The sequence below is a fragment of the Macaca fascicularis genome, chromosome 20 (genome assembly GCF_037993035.2).
Source record: "Macaca fascicularis isolate 582-1 chromosome 20, T2T-MFA8v1.1".
NCBI lineage: Eukaryota > Metazoa > Chordata > Mammalia > Primates > Cercopithecidae > Macaca > Macaca fascicularis.
Genome location: NC_088394.1, coordinates 63418052 through 63441247, shown reverse-complemented (window position 1 = coordinate 63441247; position 23196 = coordinate 63418052). Strand labels below are relative to the sequence as shown.

At 54.9% G+C, this 23196-nt stretch overlaps 1 protein-coding gene across 8 annotated transcripts; it reads left to right on the top strand.

Moving 5' to 3' along the window:
• Nucleotides 1–713: 713 nt before the first annotated feature.
• Nucleotides 714–22951, top strand: ZDHHC1 (zDHHC palmitoyltransferase 1). Of its 8 annotated transcripts, XM_074027366.1 has the most exons (14): nt 714–998; nt 9598–9644; nt 10983–11228; nt 14130–14371; nt 15884–16429; nt 16546–16600; nt 17904–18005; nt 18416–18540; nt 18629–18787; nt 19036–19148; nt 21820–21902; nt 22092–22185; nt 22310–22370; nt 22477–22951. In XM_074027366.1, exons 5-14 carry the CDS (start codon nt 16321–16323, stop codon nt 22758–22760), a joined length of 1185 nt encoding a protein of 394 aa, XP_073883467.1. In that variant the 5' UTR covers nt 714–998; nt 9598–9644; nt 10983–11228; nt 14130–14371; nt 15884–16320; the 3' UTR covers nt 22761–22951. The 8 variants fall into 8 exon arrangements, with proteins under 8 accessions (XP_073883467.1, XP_073883466.1, XP_073883469.1 ...); XM_074027365.1 differs by lacking the exon at nt 14130–14371 and having other exon boundaries at nt 16254–16429; XM_074027368.1 differs by lacking the exon at nt 14130–14371 and having other exon boundaries at nt 16254–16429; nt 18345–18540.
• The last annotated feature ends 245 nt before the right edge of the window (nt 22952–23196 follow it).

Genomic DNA, 23196 nt, shown 5'->3' with positions numbered 1-23196 from the left:
CGAAAATTAGTCGGGCGTGGTGGTGCTCGCCTGTAGTCCCAGCTACTCTGGAGGCTGAGACAGGAGGATCACCTGAGCCCAGGAGTTCGAGGCTGCAGAGAGCCGTGACTGTGCCACTGCACTCCAGCCTTGGCAACAGAGACTAGTTTGAAAAATAAAAAAAGATTGAGTTTCCCATCAGCCTGGAAGATTGGGGTTTGATTTTTGCTTGATTTAAAGGCAATAAATAAATGAGATATTTTGTGCTACTTATTTTAAGCTCTTACACTTCTTGCTTTATATTCTGGGGTACCTGCATTTTTAGTGGTGTAATTTATTTGTCTAGATCTGTTTGCCCCTTAACCTGTAAACTCCCGGAAGGATCACGATATCATGGATGTTCCAGAACATACGCTCATCGAAGTGTAAAGGTTGATTGGGGTTGGGGGAGGTCTCTTCTTGAGAGCGATGGTCTCAGGATAGAAACTGGAAGGGGGCGCGTTTGAGATGTTAGGATTTCAGGAAGACAAGCTGTGACTCGGGAGTAGGGAAAAGTGGATTTTCTAGACGAAAGGTTAGGCAGAATCTGGGAAGGGTCCGACTGGGGCACCAAAGGGGCCCCCGGCAAGCCCCGCCTCGGCCGGAGGACCGGCGCGGAGTGACGCAGCGCGGTTTGGCCGCTGTGGGGCGCCGTAGCCCGCGCCGTTGTCAGGGGAACGGGCCCAGCGCCGGACGAAGCCCATCCAGTCTGGGCCTGGCCTGGCCGCCCCGCAAGCCTGCTGGAACCGGAGCTGGAGCCGGAGCTGGAGCCAGAGCCAGAGCCCGAGGACTCGCCGGCCCAGTCTCCGTCCGGAATGGGGCCCCGCTCCCGGGCGCGTTGCCGCCCAGTCCCGGGGACCGTCCCTACCGCGAGGGTCTGAAGCGCGGCTGCCCCGGGGAGGGTGGAAGGCCAGGCGTGGGGCCCGAACCTCTGGCTGACCTTGGCAGGGCCCATCTGGCACGGCCGTCGCGGCGCGCAGGTGAGGAGTCCCCGCCCGGTTTCTCACCTCGGAGCCTGGCTTGAGCCACGGGGTCGCGGATGCTGCCGCCTGGCCAGCTTTGGGCTCACTTCCGCCTGGAGCTGGTGGCCTGAGTTCCAGGGCCCGGGCAGAGCGCGGGGCTTCCTTTTAGCATGCATCAAGTTCACAGATCTTCCTTGAGCGCTCACTCTTTGCCAGGCTCTGTGCCAGGCGTGGGCACAGAGGACTCCGAACAGACGTGGCCCGTCTCCAGAACCCAGAGCATTAAGGAAGGTGGCTGGGAAGCAGGTGTCATATATGACTAAAGTGATTTCAGGTCGGGTTAGGCTCTCTGGTATTGAAATCTAGGGGTTGGTCATGGAGGGTCTGTTTTAAAAGGAAACCATGGGAAGAGTTTTTAATTGTTTTCCTTTTTTTTCTTTGAGACGGAGTTTTGCTCTTGTCGTCCAGGCTGGAGTGCAGTGGCACGATCACGGGTCATTGCAACCTTCGCCTCCCGGGTTCAAACAATTCTCCCGCCTCAGCCTCCCGAGTCTGGTGTTACAGGTGCCTGCCACCACACCCAGCTAATTTTTGTATTTTTGGTAGAAACGGGGTTTCAACATGTTAGCCCTGGTGGGACTAACATGGACTTGAACTGGACTTGAACTCCTGACCTCAGGTGATCCACCCTCCTCGGCCTCCCAAAGAAGAGTTTGGATGAGTTTCACATTTGAAAAGCTCATTTCACTCTGGCTGCTGAACAGCATGGTTGTGACAGGACATACTGGGAAGTCAGCTGAGGGCCATCCTAGTTCTGCCAATCTAGCTGTGCCTCCTAAAATAACTCATTTAGTGCCTCTGAGCCTCAGTGTTCTCATGATGGGGGTGGATGTTCTGCGTGTTTTTTATGAGAAAGTGAGAGGCCAGTCACATCTGAAATCAATGACTACAGGGATCTGCAAGAATGGTTGGAAATGATAGGACCTTCCTTAGAGCTCTGTGAAAATTGAATGAGTGAATTCCACTGAAGCAGTGCCTGGCACAGAATAAGTGCCCTCTAAATGCTGGTGTTGGTTATTATCATGCAAACACTGTAGGAGAGCAATGCTGGTGGTTTGGATTGGGGTAATGGCAGCAGAGATGGTAAAAAAGTGGCTTGACTTCCTTTACTGAAGGAGAGCTGGGTTCAGACCTGGGCTGAGGGGTGGTCTCTGCTTTTGTGGAACTGTTGGTTCACTGTGGGAGATGGGTTTATAAACAGATAATCACCATGAGATGCAGTAAAAGCAACAGTGGTGCTTAATTAGCCAGATTGTTTTGTTTTGTTTTTGTTTTTCTTTCTTTCTTCTGTCACAACTTTGTTCTTAATGACTGTTGCGCTGGGTGTTCCCCAAGGCTGGCTCCTGCAGTCATATGAGTTGATTTCCTGGTTGAAATCAACAACCTTGGCCTCTCTTCATTGGCCTTGTTTCTATTCTGTGTTACTCCCTCCTTCTTGTCCCCTTTCCTTGGCTTCATTTGTATCCCAATTTGCAATGGTTGCTTCAGGAGGAGAATGGCACAGAAAATGTTTGCAAACCATGTCGACTCAGGAATAATTGGGGTTTCAAGCTTTTCTTGCCATGGCATCAGACCTTTTTTTTTTTTGACAGAATCTCGCTCTGTTGCCCAGGCTGGAGTGCAACGGCGTGATCCCGGCTCACTGCAAGCTCGACCTCCTGGGTTCAAGAGATTCTCCTGCCTCAGCCTCCTGAGTAGCTGGGATTACAGGCGCCCACGACCATGCCCAGCTAATTTTTGTATTTTTAGTAGAGACGGGGTTTCACCATGTTGGCCAGGCTGTTCTCGAACTCCTGACCTAAGGTGATCCGCCTGCCTGGGCTTCCCAAAGTGCTGGGATTACAGGCATGAGCCACTGCGTCCGACCAGCATCAGACTTCCGCCTGTTATGAGAGAGAAAGCGAGGGCCCAGCTACCTCTGAGACCAGTGACTGGAGAGGTCTTTGAGAACAGCTTGAAGTTCCAGTTTAGTTTTCGGTAGTTGTGTGATGTGCATCCGTTAGTTGAACTAGAGCTGCTTCTCAGAATTTTAAGGTCAGAGACTTCTCTGGCACCTGTGGGGAATTTTAATAAACGAAGTACTCGTCCCTAAACAATCTTTTGGCCGGGCGCGGTGGCTCAAGCCTGTAATCCCAGCACTTTGGGAGGCCGAGACAGGTGGATCACGAGGTCAGGAGATCGAGACCATCCTGGCTAACACGGTGAAACCCCGTCTCTACTAAAAAATACAAAAAACTAGCCGGGCGAGGTGGCGGGCACCTGTAGTCCCAGCTATTCCGGAGGCTGAGGCAGGAGAATGGCGTGAACCCGGGAGGCGGAGCTTGCAGTGAGCTGAGATCCGGCCACTGTACTCCAGCCTGGGCGACAGAGCGAGACTCCGTCTCAAAAAAAAAACAAAAAAACAAAAAAAAAACAATCTTTTGTAAATGACTTTTGTGCTGTAAAGCACTGTGTACCGTGAAATGTTTTCTGTCTAGCTTCTCTTTAGGTAGTTCAACTGGGCATCTGTTAAATCTCAGTGAAAATTATTTCAAAAGCAGATCCTGGGGGAAACAAAGTTCATTTAGGAATACTCATAGATAGAAAATCTCCCGACTGGATGGTGGTTTATACTTGTAATCCCAGCCCTTTGGGAGGCCAAGGTGGGAGGCTTGCATAAACCCATGAGTTTGAGGTTACAGTGAACGATGATCATACCACTGCACTCCAGCTTGGGCGACAAAGAAGGATCCTGTCTCTAAAAAAAAAAAAAAAAGGGGTAGGCTGGGCGCCGTGGCTAAGAGGCCGAGACCAGCCCAGCCAACATGGTAGAATCCCATCTCTACTAAAAAAAAAAATTAAAAAGTAGCCGGGCGTGGCGGCTGGCGCCTGTAATTCCAGCTACTCGGGAGGCTGAGGCAGGAGAATCACTTGAATCCAGGAGGCGGAGGCTGCAGTGAACCAAGATCGCACCACTGCACTGCAGCCCAGGCAACAAGAGTGAAACTCTGTCTTAAAAAAAAAAGTGAAGAAAAGAGAAGAAAATCTCTCACACTGGCAAGGCGTGGTGGCTCATGGGCTGGGCGCAGTGGCTCACGCCTGTAATCCCAGCACTTTGGGAGGCCGAGGCAGGCAGATCATGAGGTCAGGAGATCGAGACCATCCTGGCGAACACGATGAAACTCCGTCTCTACTAAAAATACAAAAAAATAAGCTGGGCGTGGTGGTGGGCGCCTGTAGTCCCAGCTCCTCAGGAGGCTGAGGCAGGAGAATGGCTTTAACCCGGGAGGTGGAGCTTGCAGTGAACCGAGATCCCGCCACTGCACTCCAGCCTGGGCGACAGAGCCCCAGACTCTGTCTCAAAAAAAAAAAGAAAAGAAAGAAAAAAGAAAATCTCTCACATGGAAACCACAAATCCTCTAGCAAAAGGACAAGATGCATGGGAACAAAAGTTTCCTGTGGAGTGCACTTTCCCTTTGGGTTCTGGGAGTCTCTGGTAGCTGAGTTGGCTCTGGCCAAGGATGAAGCAGGTCCTGCCTAGCAGCTCCTCTGTTGTGCTGTCTGGTTGTGTGATTCCAGCTTTGACAAGAACCCTAACAGCTCATAGGAAGTTCTATGGCTTTTCCTCATAGCTCTGTAGGTGAGCATCTTAGAATTGCTTTCAAGAGTGAGAAAACATTTCACTAAAACCAAGCACCCTTGTTAGGTAGGAATTCTTTGTCTGGCATGATAACAGGGCTCTAGATCACACGAGTGTGTTTCGTCCACAAGGCAGCTCAGTGGGGCCTGGAAGGCAGGAGGTGACATCCCCCAATCGTTTATTATTTGACATACTTTTTGTTTTCAAAAGCAGTACATGCTCCTGATAAAATAAATAAACAAATAAATAAATAAATATATATATATATATACGAAGGAGTACCAGGAAATGCAATTTCTGTCTTACAGCTCTTGGACCACTAGATCTCCTTTCTAGGGGCTGCTCCTGTGTTTGGTTTCTTGCATTTCATTCTGGAGAGAATCTATGCATATAGGAATGTAGATGTTTATGCATCTGTCCCCCTCCCTCACTTTTTTTTTTGAGACAGAGTCTCGCCTGTTGCCCAGGCTGGAGTGCAGTGGCGCGATCTCAGCTCACTGCAACCTCCGCCTCCCAGGTTCCAGCGATTCTCCTGCTTCAGCCTCCTGAGTAGCTGGGACTACAGGCCCGTGCCACCACGCCCAGCTAATTTTTGTACTTTTAGTAGAGATGGGGTTTCACCAGGTTGACCAGGCTGATCACAAACTCCTGACCTCAAGTGATCCACCCTCCTCGACCTCCCAAAGTGTTGAGATTACAGGCATGAGCCACTGCGCCCGGCCCTCTTTGTTTTTATTCACTTGGTAGCTCCATCTACAAGTGTTCTTCGTCTTGCTTTTTCACTTAATTGTGTATCAAAGATTACTTCATCCATTTTTTTTCTTTTTTTATCCGTTATTTTTGATGCTGCCTAGCATTTTATTGTGTGGATGTGCCATAGTTTATTTATATTATCTTTTGTCCTTTATTATTTCAAATAATGCTGCAATAAATCTTTGTGAGTATATGTATAAGATAAATACCTAGGAATGGAATGTCTGGGTCAAAGGGCATCTATGTTCTAAAGTGTCGCCAGACTTGGACATTGCCAAATTGCTTCACTGAACTTTGTTTAAAGATGAGTATAGAAGAGATCCAAAGAAGTGAATCTGTGACATTTGCCTCAATGTTCCTCAGTCTGTGAGTGGCAGCTCGGGAACCAGAAAAGGGCTCTACTCCAGGCTCAGCCCTCTTCCTTTGGTCCCACCTGTGTCTCCCCATTGGTGGTGCAGGGCCCTCCAAGTGTCTGCTTCAACCCTCTCCCTTTCTCCTCTGACCCCATCACCCTGCCCTCCCAGTTCCTTGTCCTTTCCTGGGAAACCCTCTTTAGTAATTGACTTGATTCTGAAGCCCTCAGGTAGCTTGCAACAATCCAGGGATGCCCACAGTCTCTCCAGGGCTGGTACTTTTCACCTTGGTGTGGTTTCTTTGAGAGTGCTAGGCAAGAATTTCAGAACAATATTCCTAAATGGTTTTTATTGTTGGTAGCAGAGGTGGGCATGAGGAAAGTGGTCACTCATGTAACTATAATGTAGTTCATAATGAGAACTTAAAATGTTAAGATTTCCTTCCTTTGACTTAAATTAAGTCAAATGAATTGTATAAATTAAGGTACCCAAATGAAGTATAAATTAAGGTACCCAGGCAGGGCATGGTGGCTCACGCCTGTAATCCCAGCTCTTTGGGAGGCCGAGCCAGGTGGGTCATCTGAAGTCAGGAGTTCTTGAGACCAGCCTGGCCAACATGGTGAAACTCTGTCTCTACTAAAAATATAAAAATTAGCTGGATGTGGTGGTGCACGCCTGTAATCCCAGCTACTTAGGAGGCTGAGGCAGGAGAATTGCTTGAACCTGGGAGGTGGAGGTTGCAGTGAGCTGAGATCGAGCCACTGTACTCCAGCCTGAGCGACAGAGCGAGATTCAGTCTTAAAATAATAATAATAATAATAATAATAATAATAAATTAAGGTAGCCTAACCTTATACTGAAAACACCATCTAAGGCTTTTTGCAAGTGAATGTTAACGTGAACAGATTACTGTCATCCTGCCAATGGCTTCCATCTTGCGGGGGACAAGGGAGGGGCCTCCACAGCCCCTCCTGCCTGCCTCAGTAGCCAGGTGGGTCCTTGGCTTACCCAGGCCACAGGACCCCCTCCTTCCTGTCTTCCCTTTATCACCACCAGCCTGACTCTCTATGGTTTGTTCTGTGGCAGTAGAAGATACATGAAGAATGTTTTCCCAAGGCCGTGTACCTCTGAACCCTGCAAAGATGCATCTGGGGGTAGCCAGGTGGGCAGCAGGGAGCTTGTGGGCTTCACCACCACCTTCTGACCAGCTTCTCCCAAAGCACAGAGCTGCTGGGCTCCCTGCTGGGCTGCTGTGGTACCGCTTCCCCCGTGCCCTTCTCCCCACTGGCTAGAAAGTTTTCCAAAGCACCCTGAGCTATTGGGTCACTCTCATGCCTTAAGCCTGCTTTGCCTCCCTGTGGCTCTTCCAGCAGTGCCAATGTGTCCTCACGTGGCCTTCTAGGCCCCCTGAGATCTGAGCCCTGCAACTTCTTCGGTCCCATCTCTCACTGGGTCCTGCCCTCCCCTCCCTCCTTCCCCTAACCCCCGCCCCCGCAACCTGTCCACCCTGTGTTCTGTCACATTGGATGGCTGGCCCTTGCATGGGCTGCCAAAATGCCCATTCACCACTGCCCTGGTTTCTGTTTGTGTCTGTCTGGGTCCCAGAAAAGAAGCCCCTGAGGGCATGCACCTGGTTTCATCTGTGTTTACATCCTAAGTACGCAGGCTGGGCCCCGATAAGTGCTGACTGGCCAAGGTCAGAGGGTGCCAGCTGGCCACGTTGTCGGGGAACAGAGCCACATGTCTTTCAATCTGGTCTCCTAGAGAAGTGCTGAGAGGGGAGCAACAGCCAGAGAAGTCCCGGGGTCTGGTGACAGTGTTTGGTCCCATCCATGGCCTGGAAGCCCCATAATTGGATTCTCTCCGACCTCCCAGCCCTTTTAATCAAAATCTTTTGGGCCGAAGGAATTTGTGGCCACCAGCTCTGCAGGAGAAAATGTCAGCGGGCCGGGCGCGGTGGCTCACGCCTGTAATCCCAGCACTTTGGGAAGCCGAGGCGGGTGGATCACGAGGTCAGGAGATCGAGACCATCCTGGCTAACACGATGAAACCCCGTCTCTACTAAAAATACAAAAAATTAGCCGGGCATGGTGGCAGACACCTGTAGTCCCAGCTACTCGGGAGGCTGAGGTAGGAGAATGGCGTGAACCCGGGAGGCGGAGCTTGCAGTGAGCCGAGATCGCGCCACTGCACTCCAGCCTTGGCAACAGAGCGAGACTCCGTCTCAAAAAGAAAAAAAAAGAAAAAAAGAAAATTTTGTCAGTGAAGAGTGGGCTGGCCTGGGCATGTCTGTGGGCCAGCCTGGGCGTCTATTCCGGAATGCTGCCTCTGCCGAGGGAGGTCTGCCCAGCAGCACCATCCCCATTTCCACAGCCTCAAACAAGTGCTCACTTCCTGGACCAAGGGGGTATCCTGATTTGGAGTCAGAGGCATCCCCAAGGCTGTATGTGGCGGGTGCCTGGCTGCAGATGGTGACTCCTCCTGCCTCAGGAGTCCGGGATACAGCAGCGCTGGGGGTACCTATGGCCACTGCCAGGCAGTGGGGCCGGATCAGCCGCATGCCTCTGTTTTGCTCTTTGGAAACTCCTGCAAGGTGTAGGGTTGTTTAGGTTTGGGGATGGCAAAAGGAGAGCCAGACTTTAGGAATTCCAAATTCATGGATTCCTTTCAAAGTAGTTGCGCTGGTGATGGTGTCACTGGAGAGCTGATGTGCAAGCCACAGGGATTGGCCCCAGAGCAGAACCATCTAGCCCAACTGTATTCACAGGGCTTGACCTGATGACCTTTGACATTTCCACAATACAAGGACAAAGATTTGCTATCTTTGGGGGACTTGCAAAAGAAAGTGAGGGCTGGGATACTGGGTCATGCATGTAATCTCAGTGCTTTGGGAGGATAAGGTGGGAAGATCGCTTGAGCCCAGCAGTTGGAGACCAGCCTGGGCAACATAGTGAGACTGTCTCTGCAAAAATAAAAAATAAAGAGCTAGGCATGGCGACACGCCACTGTAGTTCTAGCTACTCAGGAGGCTAGGCAGGAGGATCACTTGAGTCCAGGAAATTGAAGCTTCAGTGAGCTATCATTGTGCCACGACACTCCAGCCTGGGTGACAGCACAAGACCCCGTTTCAAAAACAAAAAAACAAAACAAAACAAAACAAAGCAAGGCCAGGCACAGTGGCTCAAGCCTATAATCCCAGCACTTTGGGAGGCCAAGGCTGACAGATCTCTTGAGTCCAGAGTCCAAGAGTTGGAGAACACCCTGGGCAACATAGTGGGACCCGGTCTTTACAAATAAAATAAAATAAAATAAAAAAATTAGCCAGGTACATGCCTGTAGTTGCAGCTACTCTGGAGGCTGAGGTGAGAGGATCACTTGAGCCTAGGAGGTCAAGGTTACAGTGAGCTGTGATGGTGCCACTGCACTCCAGCCTGGGCAACAGAGCAAGATCCTATCTCAGAAGAAAAAAAACCCTAAACCCAAAACCAAAAAACCACCAGCTGAATCCCTGGGGAAAAACTTAAGTCCTCCATTTAGTTTTGAGACCTCTGGGGGACTACTCAGAGGTCACTTCAAATAATGCTAGGCTTGGCCTGCAGGAAGCTCTGAGCCTCAGGTTGGCTGAAGGGCAGGGTGGCTAGGAGTGAGTGTCTGGCAGTCAGGGTGGTAGCCAGCCAGCAGCGGGAGATGGGCTGCGGGAGGCATGGGTTCACGAGCCTGCAGAAAGCGGGCAGGGCTGGATGGATGGAAGGCAGGGGAAAGCGGGCCAGATGGCTTAGGGTGGACCAGGATTCCATACCATTTACTGTGCCCACGTTTCCTTTTATTTCAGATGTTTTCAAGTCAGCAAACATTTACTGAGGATCTACTGTGTACAAGGTACAATTCTGGGTGCCTGGGGGAAGGGACATAGGGGACAGAGATGAATAAACCCCACCCAGCACATTTGCTGCCTTTGGGGAAAGCTGTCCTAATGGGGGCAGACATGGGGATTGCAAAGCATCCCAAATGGCAAAGTAATTTGCCCAACAATGGCTTAGCATAAGGACCCCCTGACTCAGGGAGTCAGGGAAAGCTTCCTGGATGAGGCAATGCTTGCAGTTGGCTCTGAAGATCAAGCCTCATTCTGTGGACTGAGAAGTGAGAAAGGTGATCCAGGCAGATGCACTGAGTGGGGGTCTGCGGCACCCTTTCTGCTTAGGTTCCCTGTCTCATGGGCAGAGGCTCCTGAAAGGAGAGTTTAGCTACCAGGGTTTTAGCCCCAGCTCCTGGCTTTCCCACCACGAGTGCAGAGCTGGCCTGTCTCCCAGGTATGGCGCTGCCTGCCTGGGCTGTTGTCCCATCTTGGGCCCAGATCTTGGGGTTGGGGGTCTTCCTTCTGTAGCCCACCCCTTCCTGCCTGGCCTTCATCTCTGGCCACTGGGCCAGCTGTCTGGCTAGAGGGTGGCAGGTGGAGGGGGTGGTTGATGCCATCTGGTGGTCTGCCTCTGAGTCCAAGAGCATTAGCCCAGCTTTCTGTACAAAACTGTACACCAGGCCCAGATTTACTTAGAGAAACATGGTCATTTCTGCTGCTGAAGGGAACTAAAGAGGAATCCTTCCCTCCCTCTCGTGAGCTGGCCCCTCCCCAGCCAAGAACCCTCAGGCAGCGTGGGGCAGAGCTTCAGGCTCCCCCAGTCCTAAAGGGATTTTGTGTCCACTGTGGGGCAGAGGGCAGATCCTCCTTCTGGGCGCCCCATTCCCCGTTTCCCTGAGCAAAGGATAGCGGGGGTGTCTGACACTTGGATTTGGACCTCAGGAAAGAGGTGACTAATCCTAACAGAATCAGCATGTGTTCTCATCACTCTGGCCCCGGCCTGATATTGTTACCAGATGAGAACATGTCTTATTGGGTTTAACTGCGATGGCTGTGGAGACAGCACTTTGAGTAACAGGCAGCAGCACTGTGTCCTGAATAAACCCTGGGTCCTCTTACTTTGTCCTGGCCAGGCTGGGGCCAGGGTTTGCTTTGGGCTTTGAGACAGCAGCCCACTCCCAGCCTTTCCCCACTGCCCGTCTCTATCGTGCTAGGATGCCAGTATCCCCGGCAGAGTAGCTGGGAGATGGTTTTATGTCGCAGCCTACTCCCCCTTGCTGAAACCTGGCTGCAGACACCGGCCCTGGGCTCCAGCCCGGCCTCTTGGGCTAATGCTCTCTCTACTGTTTCTCCCTCTGGAGATGAACATCTGCAACAAGCCCTCCAACAAGACTGCCCCTGAGAAGAGTGTGTGGACAGCGCCGCCGGCACAGCCCAGCGGACCCTCCCCCGAGCTGCAGGGCCAGCGATCCCGCCGGAATGGGTGGAGCTGGCCCCCTCACCCGCTCCAGATTGTGGCCTGGCTGCTGTACCTCTTCTTTGCTGTGATCGGCTTTGGGGTCCTTGTTCCCCTCCTGCCTCACCACTGGGTGCCTTCTGGCTACGCTGTATCCTTGGGAAAGCGTGGGGCTGGTGTGTGGAAGTGGGGAGGCAAAGGATGGCCGGCACAGCGGAGGCCCAAAGCCAGGTTCAGAGCCTCGGGGAGCACAGTCAGGGGAGCAGAGCAGGGTGGGCCCAGTCCTGGGGACCTGCTGCTTCCCATCCTGGCCTCCAGCCTCCACCTGACCTCTCCCCCTGATAGGGTGAGTGGGCATGCCTAAAATACCTAGGAGCATGTCAAGCCCTGCAAGGATGTGAATCCTGTCCGCGGAGGCACCACAGGAGCAGTTGTAGAAGGAGGAGCCTCAAACCATCCTGACACTGCGTTCAAAGCTGAACAAAGGACGAAGTAGGGAGTAATTAGTCCATTTATCAAAGAATTTTTCACTTTTCAAAGAGTCACCATAGAATTCTTTTACATGGTAAGTGTCCTGGTGCCTTTAAAATATGGTTTTATTTATGGACAGACTGTGCCCAGGACTGTTTATGGGCACATTGATTCTGTAAATCAGACCCTTTTAGAGTGAGGTTGAATGTGACAAGAGACGGGATGGAGATACCCCGGAGGCTCCTGGGAATAGTGACAAACCCAGACTTGCCTGAGCCCAGTGGTGTGATTGCCCCGTCCCTGGCCACAGCCCCCAGGAGCAGAGGATGTGGCTGCAAAGCCAGGGGGTTGCAGTGAAGCAGGCATCTCTGTGCTCCTTTCCGGAGAGTTCCTATTTGAGTGTCCTTCACGAAGATGACTCCTGTGGGGAAGGTGAGGGCGGCCTAAGGGTGGTTGGCAGGGATAAGCCTGAAAGCCTGGGACATCGAGCCTGTGGTGAGCTCTGTCCCTGCTCAGCACCTTCAGAGCTGCACAGGACCGAGCAACTCCTGCCAGCTCTGTGGGTCTCAGCCTCATCCTCTGTCTGATGGGAAGGCTCCTACCAGGAGCACTTTAAGATATATGTGAGCACTAGAATTCATTAAGCCACAAACGTGAACATGCTCTTTTGGGAAACCACAAAGCCCTGGGCTGGCGAGTGACAGGGTAGGTGTGTGGAGGGGGACCCTAGAGGAGGTTGTCTTCCTTAGACACAGCAGTGCCATCTGGGGGCTTCTTGTTCACTAGAGCCCAGGGGCTGGTCATCAGTTCTGTGAATGGAAAACTGGACTTTCCCTGAGGTGACCAACAGGCCTTAGTGCTGTTAAGTCATGGGACATGGGAATGCATCATGGGACATTCCTCCTGTGATCTGGAATGGACACGCCCCTCACTAGGGATCACCTGAGTTTCTGCCATCAGGATACCTGGGAAACCAGATTAACCAGATAAACAACCCCATGGCTTGGACAAGTAGAAGCAAAGCAAATCATGATAAACAGAAGGCAGTAGCATTTATTAAACCCTTACATGTGCCAGGCCCTGCGTCAGCCACTTTACATGAATGATCTCATTTGATCCTCATAGTCATCCTGTAAGGAGGTATTCTCCCCATTTCCTAATGAAGAAGCTGGGCACAGAGGTTCCATGACTTCCTAAGATCACATAGCAGGCACCCAGTGAGGCCAGATGGGCTGCTCAGGAAGCCTGACTGTCATGAGAGGGACGGTTTGAGGACTCTGTCTCCACATTCAGGGTTTGTCTGCTCTGGGCAATGCAGAAGCTCACAGAGCCACCTGGTTTGCGCCTGACCAGCCTGTACGCTCTCCTTCCTTCCATCAGAGCCTTCTCCTTTCTGCAGGCTCTCTCAGGTCCCCTGAGGAGTGAGGTAGGATCATAGTGGGTACCAGGTACCCACCTTGGGCCTGGAACTGGCCTGGGCCTTAGGGATGCAAGCTGAGCCCTAGGGTGCTGGGCCCCTGGCTGAAGGGAAGGCTGGTGCACTGGAGATGGTGATCACGCCACATGGTGAGTTCAGCAGATTGTGAGGGCAGGTGGAGGCCACCTACACCAGCATCACCGTGTGTCCACAGGCACACTCGAGGCCTGTCGCTCCCCTCCTTTCCCACCCCAGCTCTCCCCACATGCTCTTGGCTCTCCCCCTTCCTACCTCACTTAAATCCAGTCAGTCATCCAGCCCTGTTGATTTTGCCTCCTAAATAGACATTGAATTGGTTCCCGGTTTCTGCCACTGCCAGCTGCCTCTCTTCCCTGGATGACCGCTGAGTTTCTAAACGGGTCCCCCACACACGCTCTCACCTCGGCCAACCCATCTGCATTCCTGCCCTTTCCAAAAACCAAATCTGATAATGTTGCGCCCCAGCTCCAGGCTTTCTAATGATTTCTTCCTGCCGTAAGCAGTGAGGCCCAAGGCCCGGTGTGATGGTTCACACCTGTAATCCCAGCATGTTGGGAGGCGGAGGTGGATGGATCACCTGAGGTCAGGAGTTCCAGACCAGCCTGGCCAACATGCGAAACTCTGTCTCTACTAAAAATACAAAAATTAGCCAGGCGTGGTGGCACACGCCTGTAATCCCAGCTACTTGAGAGGCTGAGGCTGGAGAATCACTTGAACCCGGAGGGCGAAGGCTGCAGTGAGCCGAGATAGTGCCATTGCACTCCAGCCTGGGCAACAGAGAGAGACCCTGTCTCAAAAAAAATAAAGAAATGAGGCTCAACATGGCATCAAGGCTCTGCATTCTGGACTCCGCCTCTCTCCCCCATTTCCTCTGATGTGATTTTCCCTGTCCTCTTCTGTTTCCACGGCACTGGTCTCTGCCTGGAATCCCCTTACCTCTCTCCCTGCTCCCAACACCCAACTAAATTAGAGGTCGAGAACTAGAAGCCCATGGGTGAGTCCAGCCTGCAGATTTGTTTTTTTGAATTGAAGGATAGTTAACAAAGAAAATGCACAGATCTTAATGTTCCTTCTATAGGCATGTTTTTAAAATTATTTATTTCCTTAACATTTAAACATTGAGAGATCTCATAAAAATCCAGACTTCTGGTTCCTTTTGAGAAGCCAGAAATTGGCCACACAGACCCTCATTCTTGCATTCGTGCAAGACAGCCGTGAGCTGGAGGCACACTTCAGCCAAACTGCTGGTTGGCACTCCACATGTTCCCCACAGCCACAGTCCCTAGCCAGGCCCCCTTTCCTCTTTACCTGCCAGGTCCCTGGAATCCATTCTTCTCTAAGTCTCAGCTGAGACAATACTTCCTCAGGTAAGCCTTCTGGACCCCTTCAGACTAGATGAGGTCACTTGGTTACAAACTGGCATATCCATGAACTTTCTTCATTGTAATTAACCCATTATTTGATTGATAGCCATGTTTTTGGGTGGGAGTGGTGGCCTGTAATCCCTGCACTTTGGGAAGCCAAGGCGGGCAGATCACCTGAGGTCAGGAGTTCGAGACCTGCCTTGGCCAACATGGTGAAACCTTGACTCTACTAAAAATACAAAAATTAGCCAGGCGTGGTGGCAAGTGTCTGTAATCCCAGCTACTCAGGAGGCTGAGGCAGGAGAATCACTTGAACCTGGGAGACAGAGGTTGCAGTGAGCCAAGATCACGCCATTGCACTTCAGCCTGGGCAACAGAGCAAGATTCCGTAAAAAAAAAAATCCATGTTTTCCACCAGACTGCAGTCTCTTCAGTGCTGGGGACTCTTGCCCCTGCCATATCCCTCAGTGCCTATCACAACAAAAGACCTCAGTAGACAGCTGAATGAATGACCCCAGGAGTGAGGCAGGAGAAGAGTTGGGGCAGGCAGGGAGTAAATGTTTGCCCTCATTCAGTGTCTGAAGAGTGGATGGCATGGTGAGCACAGTAGCTGGTGATAGCAGAGAGGTTTGGGAGGAGCCAGAGGAAAGGGACCTTGGCACCGAGCAGAGGAGTGAATTTCAGCCAGAGAGCTCTTGAGACCCACTATAGGAGTGCAAGCAAGCAGAGAGGGCTTTGGGTCTGAGCTTTTAAAAACTTTCTCTGCGACCGTGTGAAGCATAGACTCAAGGGAACTCAGGAGGGGAGAGTTGGGAAGCTATAGAGTGGCACAGGCAAGAGATGAAGACTTGGCCATAGGGATAGAAGGGGCAGTGATGGCCACGGGATTGTCTCTCTCAGCTGTGCTGTGGCACACTAGGGCGGAGCCTGGTTTATGCGGATATCTAGAGAAATTTGGCTGCTGGGAGGAGAAGGAAGGGAGGAAAAGAGATTGGACAGCTGATGAATGAAGGATGGCAGATGGATGATGGGTAGAGCATGAATGATGGAGGGATGATATCTGCCTGGCTAGCAAGAGGATGAGTGCAATTTTGGGCTGAAGCAGGTGGGATCAAGGGAGGGAGAGTGGATGGCTGCCTGGGTGGAATCTATGGGTGAATTTTTACACATCAGACTTTGTCAGCAAACTTGTCTCCTGCATTTGGCCCAGTCATTGAGCAGATAGGTCCTGGAAGAGCTGTGTTTCAGCTTCAGAGACTAGCCATGCTGCCCCTGGCCAGGCCCTGAACATAGCAGGCCATCCCAGACACTCAGCCCAGGACTCCAAGTGCCTAGATTCTTGGTAGGGGAGGTAGCAAGTGTCCGAGCCCCTGTCTGCAAGGGGTTCTCCATCTGGCCCAGCTACTGAAAAGGGGGATGGCTGCATCCCTCTTGGAAGTGACTTCCTATGAAAGCAAGATAAGCAAGCTTTAAACTTCAGGTTCTTGGGCCTTAGGTGGGGTTGATCTCTTTCAGTCTCACATCATCATTTGGAATCTGAAACCAGAAACCGGCCTAAGGTCAGACCAGCTAGGGCCTGCACCAGGCCTGGAGCAGTGAGGCCAGGACTCTGCGATTGGGCACCAGGACTCTGCGACAGCAGGCACTGCTGGCTGGCTGTGGACTCCTTTCCTAGATGGCCCCTCCCCCTTTCCATTTGGGGCACAGGGGTCACCTGGAGAGGTCTGATGAGGAGGCTCTGAGGGACTGGAGGTAGGAGGTGGCACAGGCAGAGAATCTGCACAAAGCAGGCTGGCATGGCAGTGGGGAGTTCTCTGGCTGCAAGGAGTGGGGTAGGACTCCCAGCTGGCAGAGTGCGGAGTGAGTCTTTAACCTGCTGGGCCAGTGCATGGGCGCCATCTTTGCCGGCCACCTTGTGGTGCACCTGACCGCCGTCTCCATCGATCCAGCAGATGCCAACGTACGAGACAAGAGCTATGCGGGGCCCCTGCCCATCTTCAACCGAAGCCAGCACGCACATGTCATTGAAGACCTGCACTGCAACTTGTGCGACGTGGATGTGTGAGTGTGTGTGGGTGCGTGTGGCTGCCGAGTGTGCTATGGGGTGCACGGTGGAGAGGGGGTGCCAGGGCTTCACAGCCATCCCTGATGCCTCAGAACCCTCATGTTTTATGCAGTCAAGAACCTTGATGGCGTGACAGAGAATTGGGTTCCTGAGAAGGTGAAGAGAAGGTGATTGGAAACAGAAGATGAGGAGTAGTATTCCAGCAGTTAAAGGAGGAAACATTTGGCCCTGCCCAAACATTTCTAATGAGCAGCTCTGCCAGTGATAGCCCCACATCTCTTGCCAGTATTCCCATTTAGGGGTGGGCAGGGGCGTTGATGCCTGAGACTGTGTGCTGAGCTCTTCCTGCAGCCACCCTGCCTGGTTTTCTCACTTCATGGAGGAGGAAGAGCCCAGCACTTACAAAGGCTGATAGGCCAGACATAGCCACTGATAGCGGAGCCAGATTTACACCTGGGCGGCCAGGCCCCCAAGCAGATACTGGTGCCCTGGCCTACCCAGGAGGAGTCTGAGGCCCAGTGGGGGCAGGTGGCTTGCTAAGGTCCCTCTGCTAACATGGAGGAGTCAGTACGTGCTGCACCCCTACCCCCTTGGCTGGTCCCAGCTGCCTCTCTAGGGGCCCCTCTCCACCCTTCTGGAGCCCCACAGTCTCCAGGTCTCTGGTGGGGGATCAGGGATGGGGACATGGCCCAAGGCCAGCCCCCGCAGGAAGCCTGTTGAAGGGGTCTGTCTGCAGACTGAGCAAGCCCCTAGCCTTTAGGCGCCAAGGACTTCCTGCCATTCACTGGGCACCCGCCAGCACACTTTCCAAGCGATTGCTCCAGAAGCTGCTGCCCATTGCAGGGCTCTGCCCTGTTCTGGTGGAGGGGTTGTGCCTTTGGGCCTGCCCTGTGCCTCCCTGGGCTGGGAGACTACCCTGAGCCCCTGTGGTGAGCATGCTCATGCGGATGGCGGCCTGCACTTCTTTTGCCTCTTTTCTCTTAGTCCACACAGACTGAAGTTTCTGGAAAAATGCCAGTACCATTCCCATAGAATGGCAAGGAAACGGACCCACTGCCGGAGGTGTCCGGAAGGGCAGTGCAGGCCCTGGGCCCCACACCTTGCTGTCTGCAGCTCCCTGGGCCCACACCTGCATCTTCTGCCTTCTCTCAGGGTTCTTTGCCTGGAAAGGACGCCCATTTTCCGTTTCATGGCGCATCAGCTAGGCGCACAGTCCCGGAGCAGGAGGGGTGCACCTCCTTACCCCTCCTGCGGCTCCTGGGGTCCCCCAGCTCTTGGGAGCGCTGCCTCCTCCAGGGACCCCACCCCGCAGCGCCTGCAGAGGGCGCGCGCGCTCCTCGTCGCCTCGCTCGAGGCTGTCTCAGGCCTGGCGCTTCGTCCTTCCACGGACCCCACTCAACCGCCCCGACCGGCCGGGCCGCCAAGCGGGGAATAAGCCGGCCGACCGCGCTGTGCCCCCTCTCCCTGCAGGAGCGCTCGCTCCAAGCACTGCAGCGCCTGCAACAAGTGCGTGTGCGGTTTCGACCATCACTGCAAGTGGCTCAACAACTGTGTGGGCGAGCGGAACTACCGGTGAGGAAAGCCTGGCCGCACGGGGGCCTGGGGATGCACTGTCTGAGGGTGGGAGCCACAGACCTTGCAGCCCGCATGGCAGGCTGGCAGGGATGGGGATACTTAGAGGACCTGTGCCCATTTTATGCGGGGGTGCTGCCCAGAGAGAGATGCTCCTGGGTGCCGGCTGAGATGGCCAAGTGTGGGCCTGGAATCTTCCACCGAGCTGGCCCAGAGAAAGGTGGGCTGCCTGATGGGGTGGCCACCCGTCTTCAGTTTTGCTGTATGCCTTTGACTTCTGGGGAGTTGGGGCTGTGGGGTCACCCTCAGCCCTCTGAGCCCGTAGCAATGACCCTACAGCCCCAACTCCTATGAGCCCTCCGAGGCGCTGGAGCTCCCGGGAGCTGACAGCTACCCATGGCTGGGCCCAGGCTCTTTCTACATAGTGTTGCATCCGCTTTACTGGGTGTCCTGCTCCTGGTGCTGGTGGCCACATATGTCTTTGTGGAGTTCTTTGTCAACCCCATGCGGCTGCGCACCAACCGACACTTTGAAGGTCAGTTTAGGCTCCGGGCCTATTCTCACCCCCAACCCTGGTCACCTGTCACGTCCCCGGCTGAGCACACGCTGTCTGTGCCTTGCAGTCCTGAAGAATCACACGGATGTGTGGTTCGTGTTCCTGCCCGCTGCCCCCGTGGAGACCCAGGCCCCTGCCATCCTGGCCCTGGCTGCCCTGCTCATCCTTCTGGGCCTGCTGTCCACAGCCCTCTTGGGGCACCTGCTCTGCTTCCACATTTATCTCAGTAAGTGCCTCCCGCACCTGCCTTCCAGAGCGCAGGGGTCCTCAGATTGCAGGAAGGTGCCCAGTTGGACAGTGGAGCCTGAAACCATGCCCCTGCCCAGTATGGGCTCGCTATGGTGGCCAGGTCTCACCCGATGGCTTCGTGTATTTGGGGACACTGGTTTCAGCCTGGGGCTGGTTGTCCTCCCTCCTGTTCTGAGCTCCAGGGTCCCCTTTCCACCACACTGAGCCCTCTCTTCCCCTCACCAGTGTGGCACAAGCTCACCACCTATGAGTACATCGTGCAGCACCGCCCACCACAGGAGGCCAAGGGGGTTCACAGGGAGCTCGAGTCATGTCCTCCCAAGATGCGGCGCATTCAGGTATAGAGGATGAGGGGTGGGAGGGGCCTGGGTGTGGGGGGTGTCGGGCTGTGCACCAAGCAGCCAGTGAGGAGACAGGGCAAGGGAAGCAAGCCTGGAACAGCTGCTGGGGGCGGGGGTGCTGGGGGCGGGGGTGCTGGGGGCAGCAGGGACCAGGCTTGTGTTGAGCCTGTGCCTGCTCACCCAAGCGTGGGCACAGCCAGAGGGAGCCCTGTGTTTCCCGGACCCCACGTACATGCCTGCCCAGGCGCCAGGCATGCGCGGACGGCATGGGATGTGGGAGCCTGGAAGTAAGCAGGTTGGGGCTGCAGCAGGAGAGAGAGAGGGATGGACCAGCGACGGGGTCAGTGATGGGTGGCCAGGATGGAGCCATCATTTCTCCCCATCCATGACCTTGAGCATTTATGCCCATTACCCTAATTTATGCTTAGAACAGCCTCTGTTGTAGATGTGCATACTGAGGCCTAGAAGGTTAACCACAAGCTGGGTCTGGGAAGAGTTAAGGTCTCCATGCTCTGGCCAGCCTGGCCAGGCCAGTGGCTGACCAGCCTATCCCCATTCCCACGCCCCCTGGCTTCCTGAGGTCAGCAGCTGGGGTGGGGGTGATCCAGTCCTCAGAGGAGCCCCTAGGGACTAGAAAGGCGGGGCCCAGGCAGGCTTTGCTGGGGGAAGGCTGAGCCCTGGATCCCGAGGCCTCATGGCAACTGGACACAAACAGAGGCTGGTGGGTGGGCTGGGGAGGGCCTAGGACCCCGCCTCTCCTGTTCTTGTCGCCAGGGCTGGACACTGCTTGTGGGCCAGGCTGCCAGGACTGGGCAGGCCTGGGCCTGGGGCGTGCTGGCTGTGGGTGGCGACTCCGCTGTTACACCACCGTATACCTGCCCCGGTGCTGGGCTCTGATGGTGGCAGCTGTGCTGGGGAGAGGGTACTGTCTCCAGCCCCACATCAAGAGGAGACGGAGGCCCAGATAATCAGGCAGGAGACTTTCTCAAGCCTCACAGGTAGCACCCACTGAGTCAGGGCAGGCTCTTTGGCCTTGCCCTGCCAAGGCTTTGGGGCCAAATGTAGCCATAGCAAAGACATTTAATTTCTGTTCTGTCCATCTGCAGTGACTCGAGGGAGGCAAACCCGGGGGACAGGAGTGATGTTCTTGTCCCTTTTTACAAAGCAGAGAGCTGAGGCTGAGGGCCCAGTACCATTCAGGAATGTACAGAGTTTTGAAAGTCTCTGAGGAAGGATCCTCTGGACAGCCATGGCGAGAGAGGACAGGGCTCTGAGTGGGGACTCACTAGGGACACTTCCAGACTTCCGGAGCTGGCTAGGGCCTGGCGCCTGTCCCATCCTGGCCCCTCAGCTTCTGAGACCTCCTCTACTACTGCCCCCTCGTCTGCTCCCCCATCTGGAGCCCAGGGCCCCCCAGTGGGCTTTGCCCCTCTGCTGGCCCTAGAGGGTCACTGAGTCCACACTGGGGCAGAGAAGAGGTGTGGGGGAGAGTGATCTTGAGGTCCCCAGTCCCTGTGACTGGCCTCTAACCCCTGACCCCCGTGCCCCTCAGCCTAGGCTGGCGCTCCCACACCCCTCTCCAGAGCAGCAGCCAGGGCAGAGGTTGGGCGGGGCTGCTGGCTGGGCTCCTCCCCCAGATCTGTCAGGGCCCTGCAGGCAGCCACCCACCCCCACCCCAGCAGGAATGCAGGAGGGGCCCCTCTCTGGAGCCGTTGCCCCCAAACATAGGCTTGTTTTAGAGACGGCCTTGCTGTTACAGTGTCCTCTCTGCATTAGTCAGGACGCCTCCGTCTCCATGGAAACGGCTGCTGAACCCTGCGACAGCTGTCTGGGTGCTCCCGGCAAACCTTCCCCCCTCCGACCCCGCCCTGGACCAGCCCCCATCCCGCACCACGCCCTTTCTGGGCCTGCTTTCCCCCGGCTTTTGTTTCCTCACCTGGCGTCCTCCCCGGCAAAGCTGGGGGGAGTCCTGCGGGTGGGGGTGCAGGACTAGGCCACTCCTGCAACCCCTTGCCCTCAAGGCCCCTTTGCTTTCAGGGGTTGTGTCTGCACCCTCAGGGTTGCTGTGAAGATCAGGGCTTGCCTGTAAGCCTGGTGCTCAATGGGGCTGCGGCTCTGTTTATTCCACCACCTACTACCTTCCCTTTCGGCGTAGTGGCAGGGAGACCACCGCACATGCATTTACGCAGCCCCTTCTCGGCAGCCGGGATCGTGGCTGGTCCTTTGTGAGGGCGAGGGGTGCGCCCAGGACTCAGCTCTGCGGGAGCTGGTGGATGCACACTTAGGCCTGTTTCTCAGCCAGGGGAAAATAATTGGTTCAGAGGCTGGAGCCCTGGGGACGCCAGGAGCAGGTGCGGGCCGCTCTGAGCTTCCCACCACTCCCTGGCTGAGCCTCTCTAGGCCTATAGATCCATGGGGGCTGGGAGCCTTCCAGCAGGAGGCAGAGGCTGAATAAATGAGGTAAGGACCTGGGGATGAGGCAAGGGCCAGAAATAGGTGTTTTAAGCCTTACCCTACAGACGGGTTTTCCCAGCATGGCTAGGAGCCTGGCATGAGGCCTGAAATGACCCACAGAGGCCAGTGAGGGCAGGACTGCATGAGATCAGGGCTCAGGAGGCTCGGGAGCCACACCTGGCCTCCCAGCGTCCTTGACTCCCACCTTCCCCAGGAGATGGAGTTCTACATGCGGACCTTCAGCCATGTGCGCCCAGAGCCCCCTGGCCAGGCCAGGCCAGCAGCAGTGAATGCCAAGTGAGTGCAACCTGGGCATCTCCAGTTAGCATGGCAGGGCCATCGAGGCAGGAGAAGGCGGTAGGCTAAGGTTGGGGCATGGGTCTGGCCCTTCTCTGAGCTAACAGTGAGGGAAGCTTCTCTCAGCACCTCCAGTTGGGAGGGATTTGGGGAACAGAGCCCAGGCTTACCCTCCTGCTTCCCCCTCAGTCCCTCCCAGTTTCTTGCCACCCGTGGCCAAGCGGAACCTCCACCACCCTCTTCCCCAGACACTGTTGCCCTGCCTCCCCGGATCCGACCCCAGGTAGGAGGGATTGTGCTGGGCCTCCGGTCCAGGTGGAGTGGGATAAAAATAAGCCTCTACCCTGGCGCTCACCTCTGCTTCTTTTGGCGATGTGGGGCCCTCAGTCTCCCCCGTGTCTCTGCAGAAAAAGAGGAAGAGGCGCGTGTATAAAGTGCGGACGTCTGAGACCTCGGATCGGGCGTCGGGTGAGCCTCTCCCTGTCCGGGTCCTGCTCTGGGAACTCGAGGGAGGGGAAGGCAGAGTCACAAGTGAGCCGCAGCCACTGGGCTCATGTTCCCTTCCCCTGCGCAGGGCCCAGGGCCCCCGGCCGCCGCTCCAGCTCGTCGACGGATTCCGCGGACGCCAGCCCTGTGCACACTGCTGGCCCTGCTGGCGCCTACCACTCGGCGTCAGCAGAGTCCGTGGACGAGATACCAGTGGCGCAGACGCGCCTGGGCAGCGCCGCTCTGGCTGCCCCACGGGGCCAGGGCCGAGAGCCCACGCTGGCGCTGCAGGCGCGTGCCCCCGCCGTTTTCGTGAGTCCGAGTAGCGGCGAGCCCGGGGCGCCGGGCGGCCGGGAGGCTGGTCTGGCTTAGCTGGGCCGAGAGACCGGAGGGCCGAGTTGGAGCGGCCGGCCCGACTCTCTATGCAACACCCCATCCTTGCCGCACCGAGTGCACTTTAGAGGCCTCTACGGCCGGCGGGATCGGCCTCCCTCCCCCACGACTCAGCAATACCCGCCCCACCGGCTGTGATGCTCCAATAAACTTTTTTATGCTTTTGCGGACGTCGTGCTTACTTTCTTAATGACAGGGGCCACGGACCATCCAGAAGCCCGACCCTGGCCAGTCGACCGGCGGTGGGTGTACAGTAGGTGGCCACCCAGGCTGCCCTGTGGAGGTGCTCAGGTGCGTCTCGTGGGTAGGAAAGGCCTTAGATGGCGGCCTGGAGGAGGTTATTTTTTTTAAAGATGGGCTTTGCGCTGGGAGGCCGAGAGAAAGCAGGCTTTGGACTCCGAAAGAAGCAATGGGC

Excerpts from the sequence above, each read along its gene's own strand:
- ZDHHC1 (XM_005592260.4), top strand. The coding sequence starts at position 10,983 with ATGAACATCTGCAACAAGCCCTCCAACAAGACTGCCCCTGAGAAGAGT. Across the intron at positions 21,903-22,091 it reads CCAGCAGCAGTGAATGCCAA|TCCCTCCCAGTTTCTTGCCA; the intron begins GTGAGTGCAACC and ends CTTCCCCCTCAG. Across the intron at positions 22,186-22,309 it reads CTCCCCGGATCCGACCCCAG|AAAAAGAGGAAGAGGCGCGT; the intron begins GTAGGAGGGATT and ends GTGTCTCTGCAG.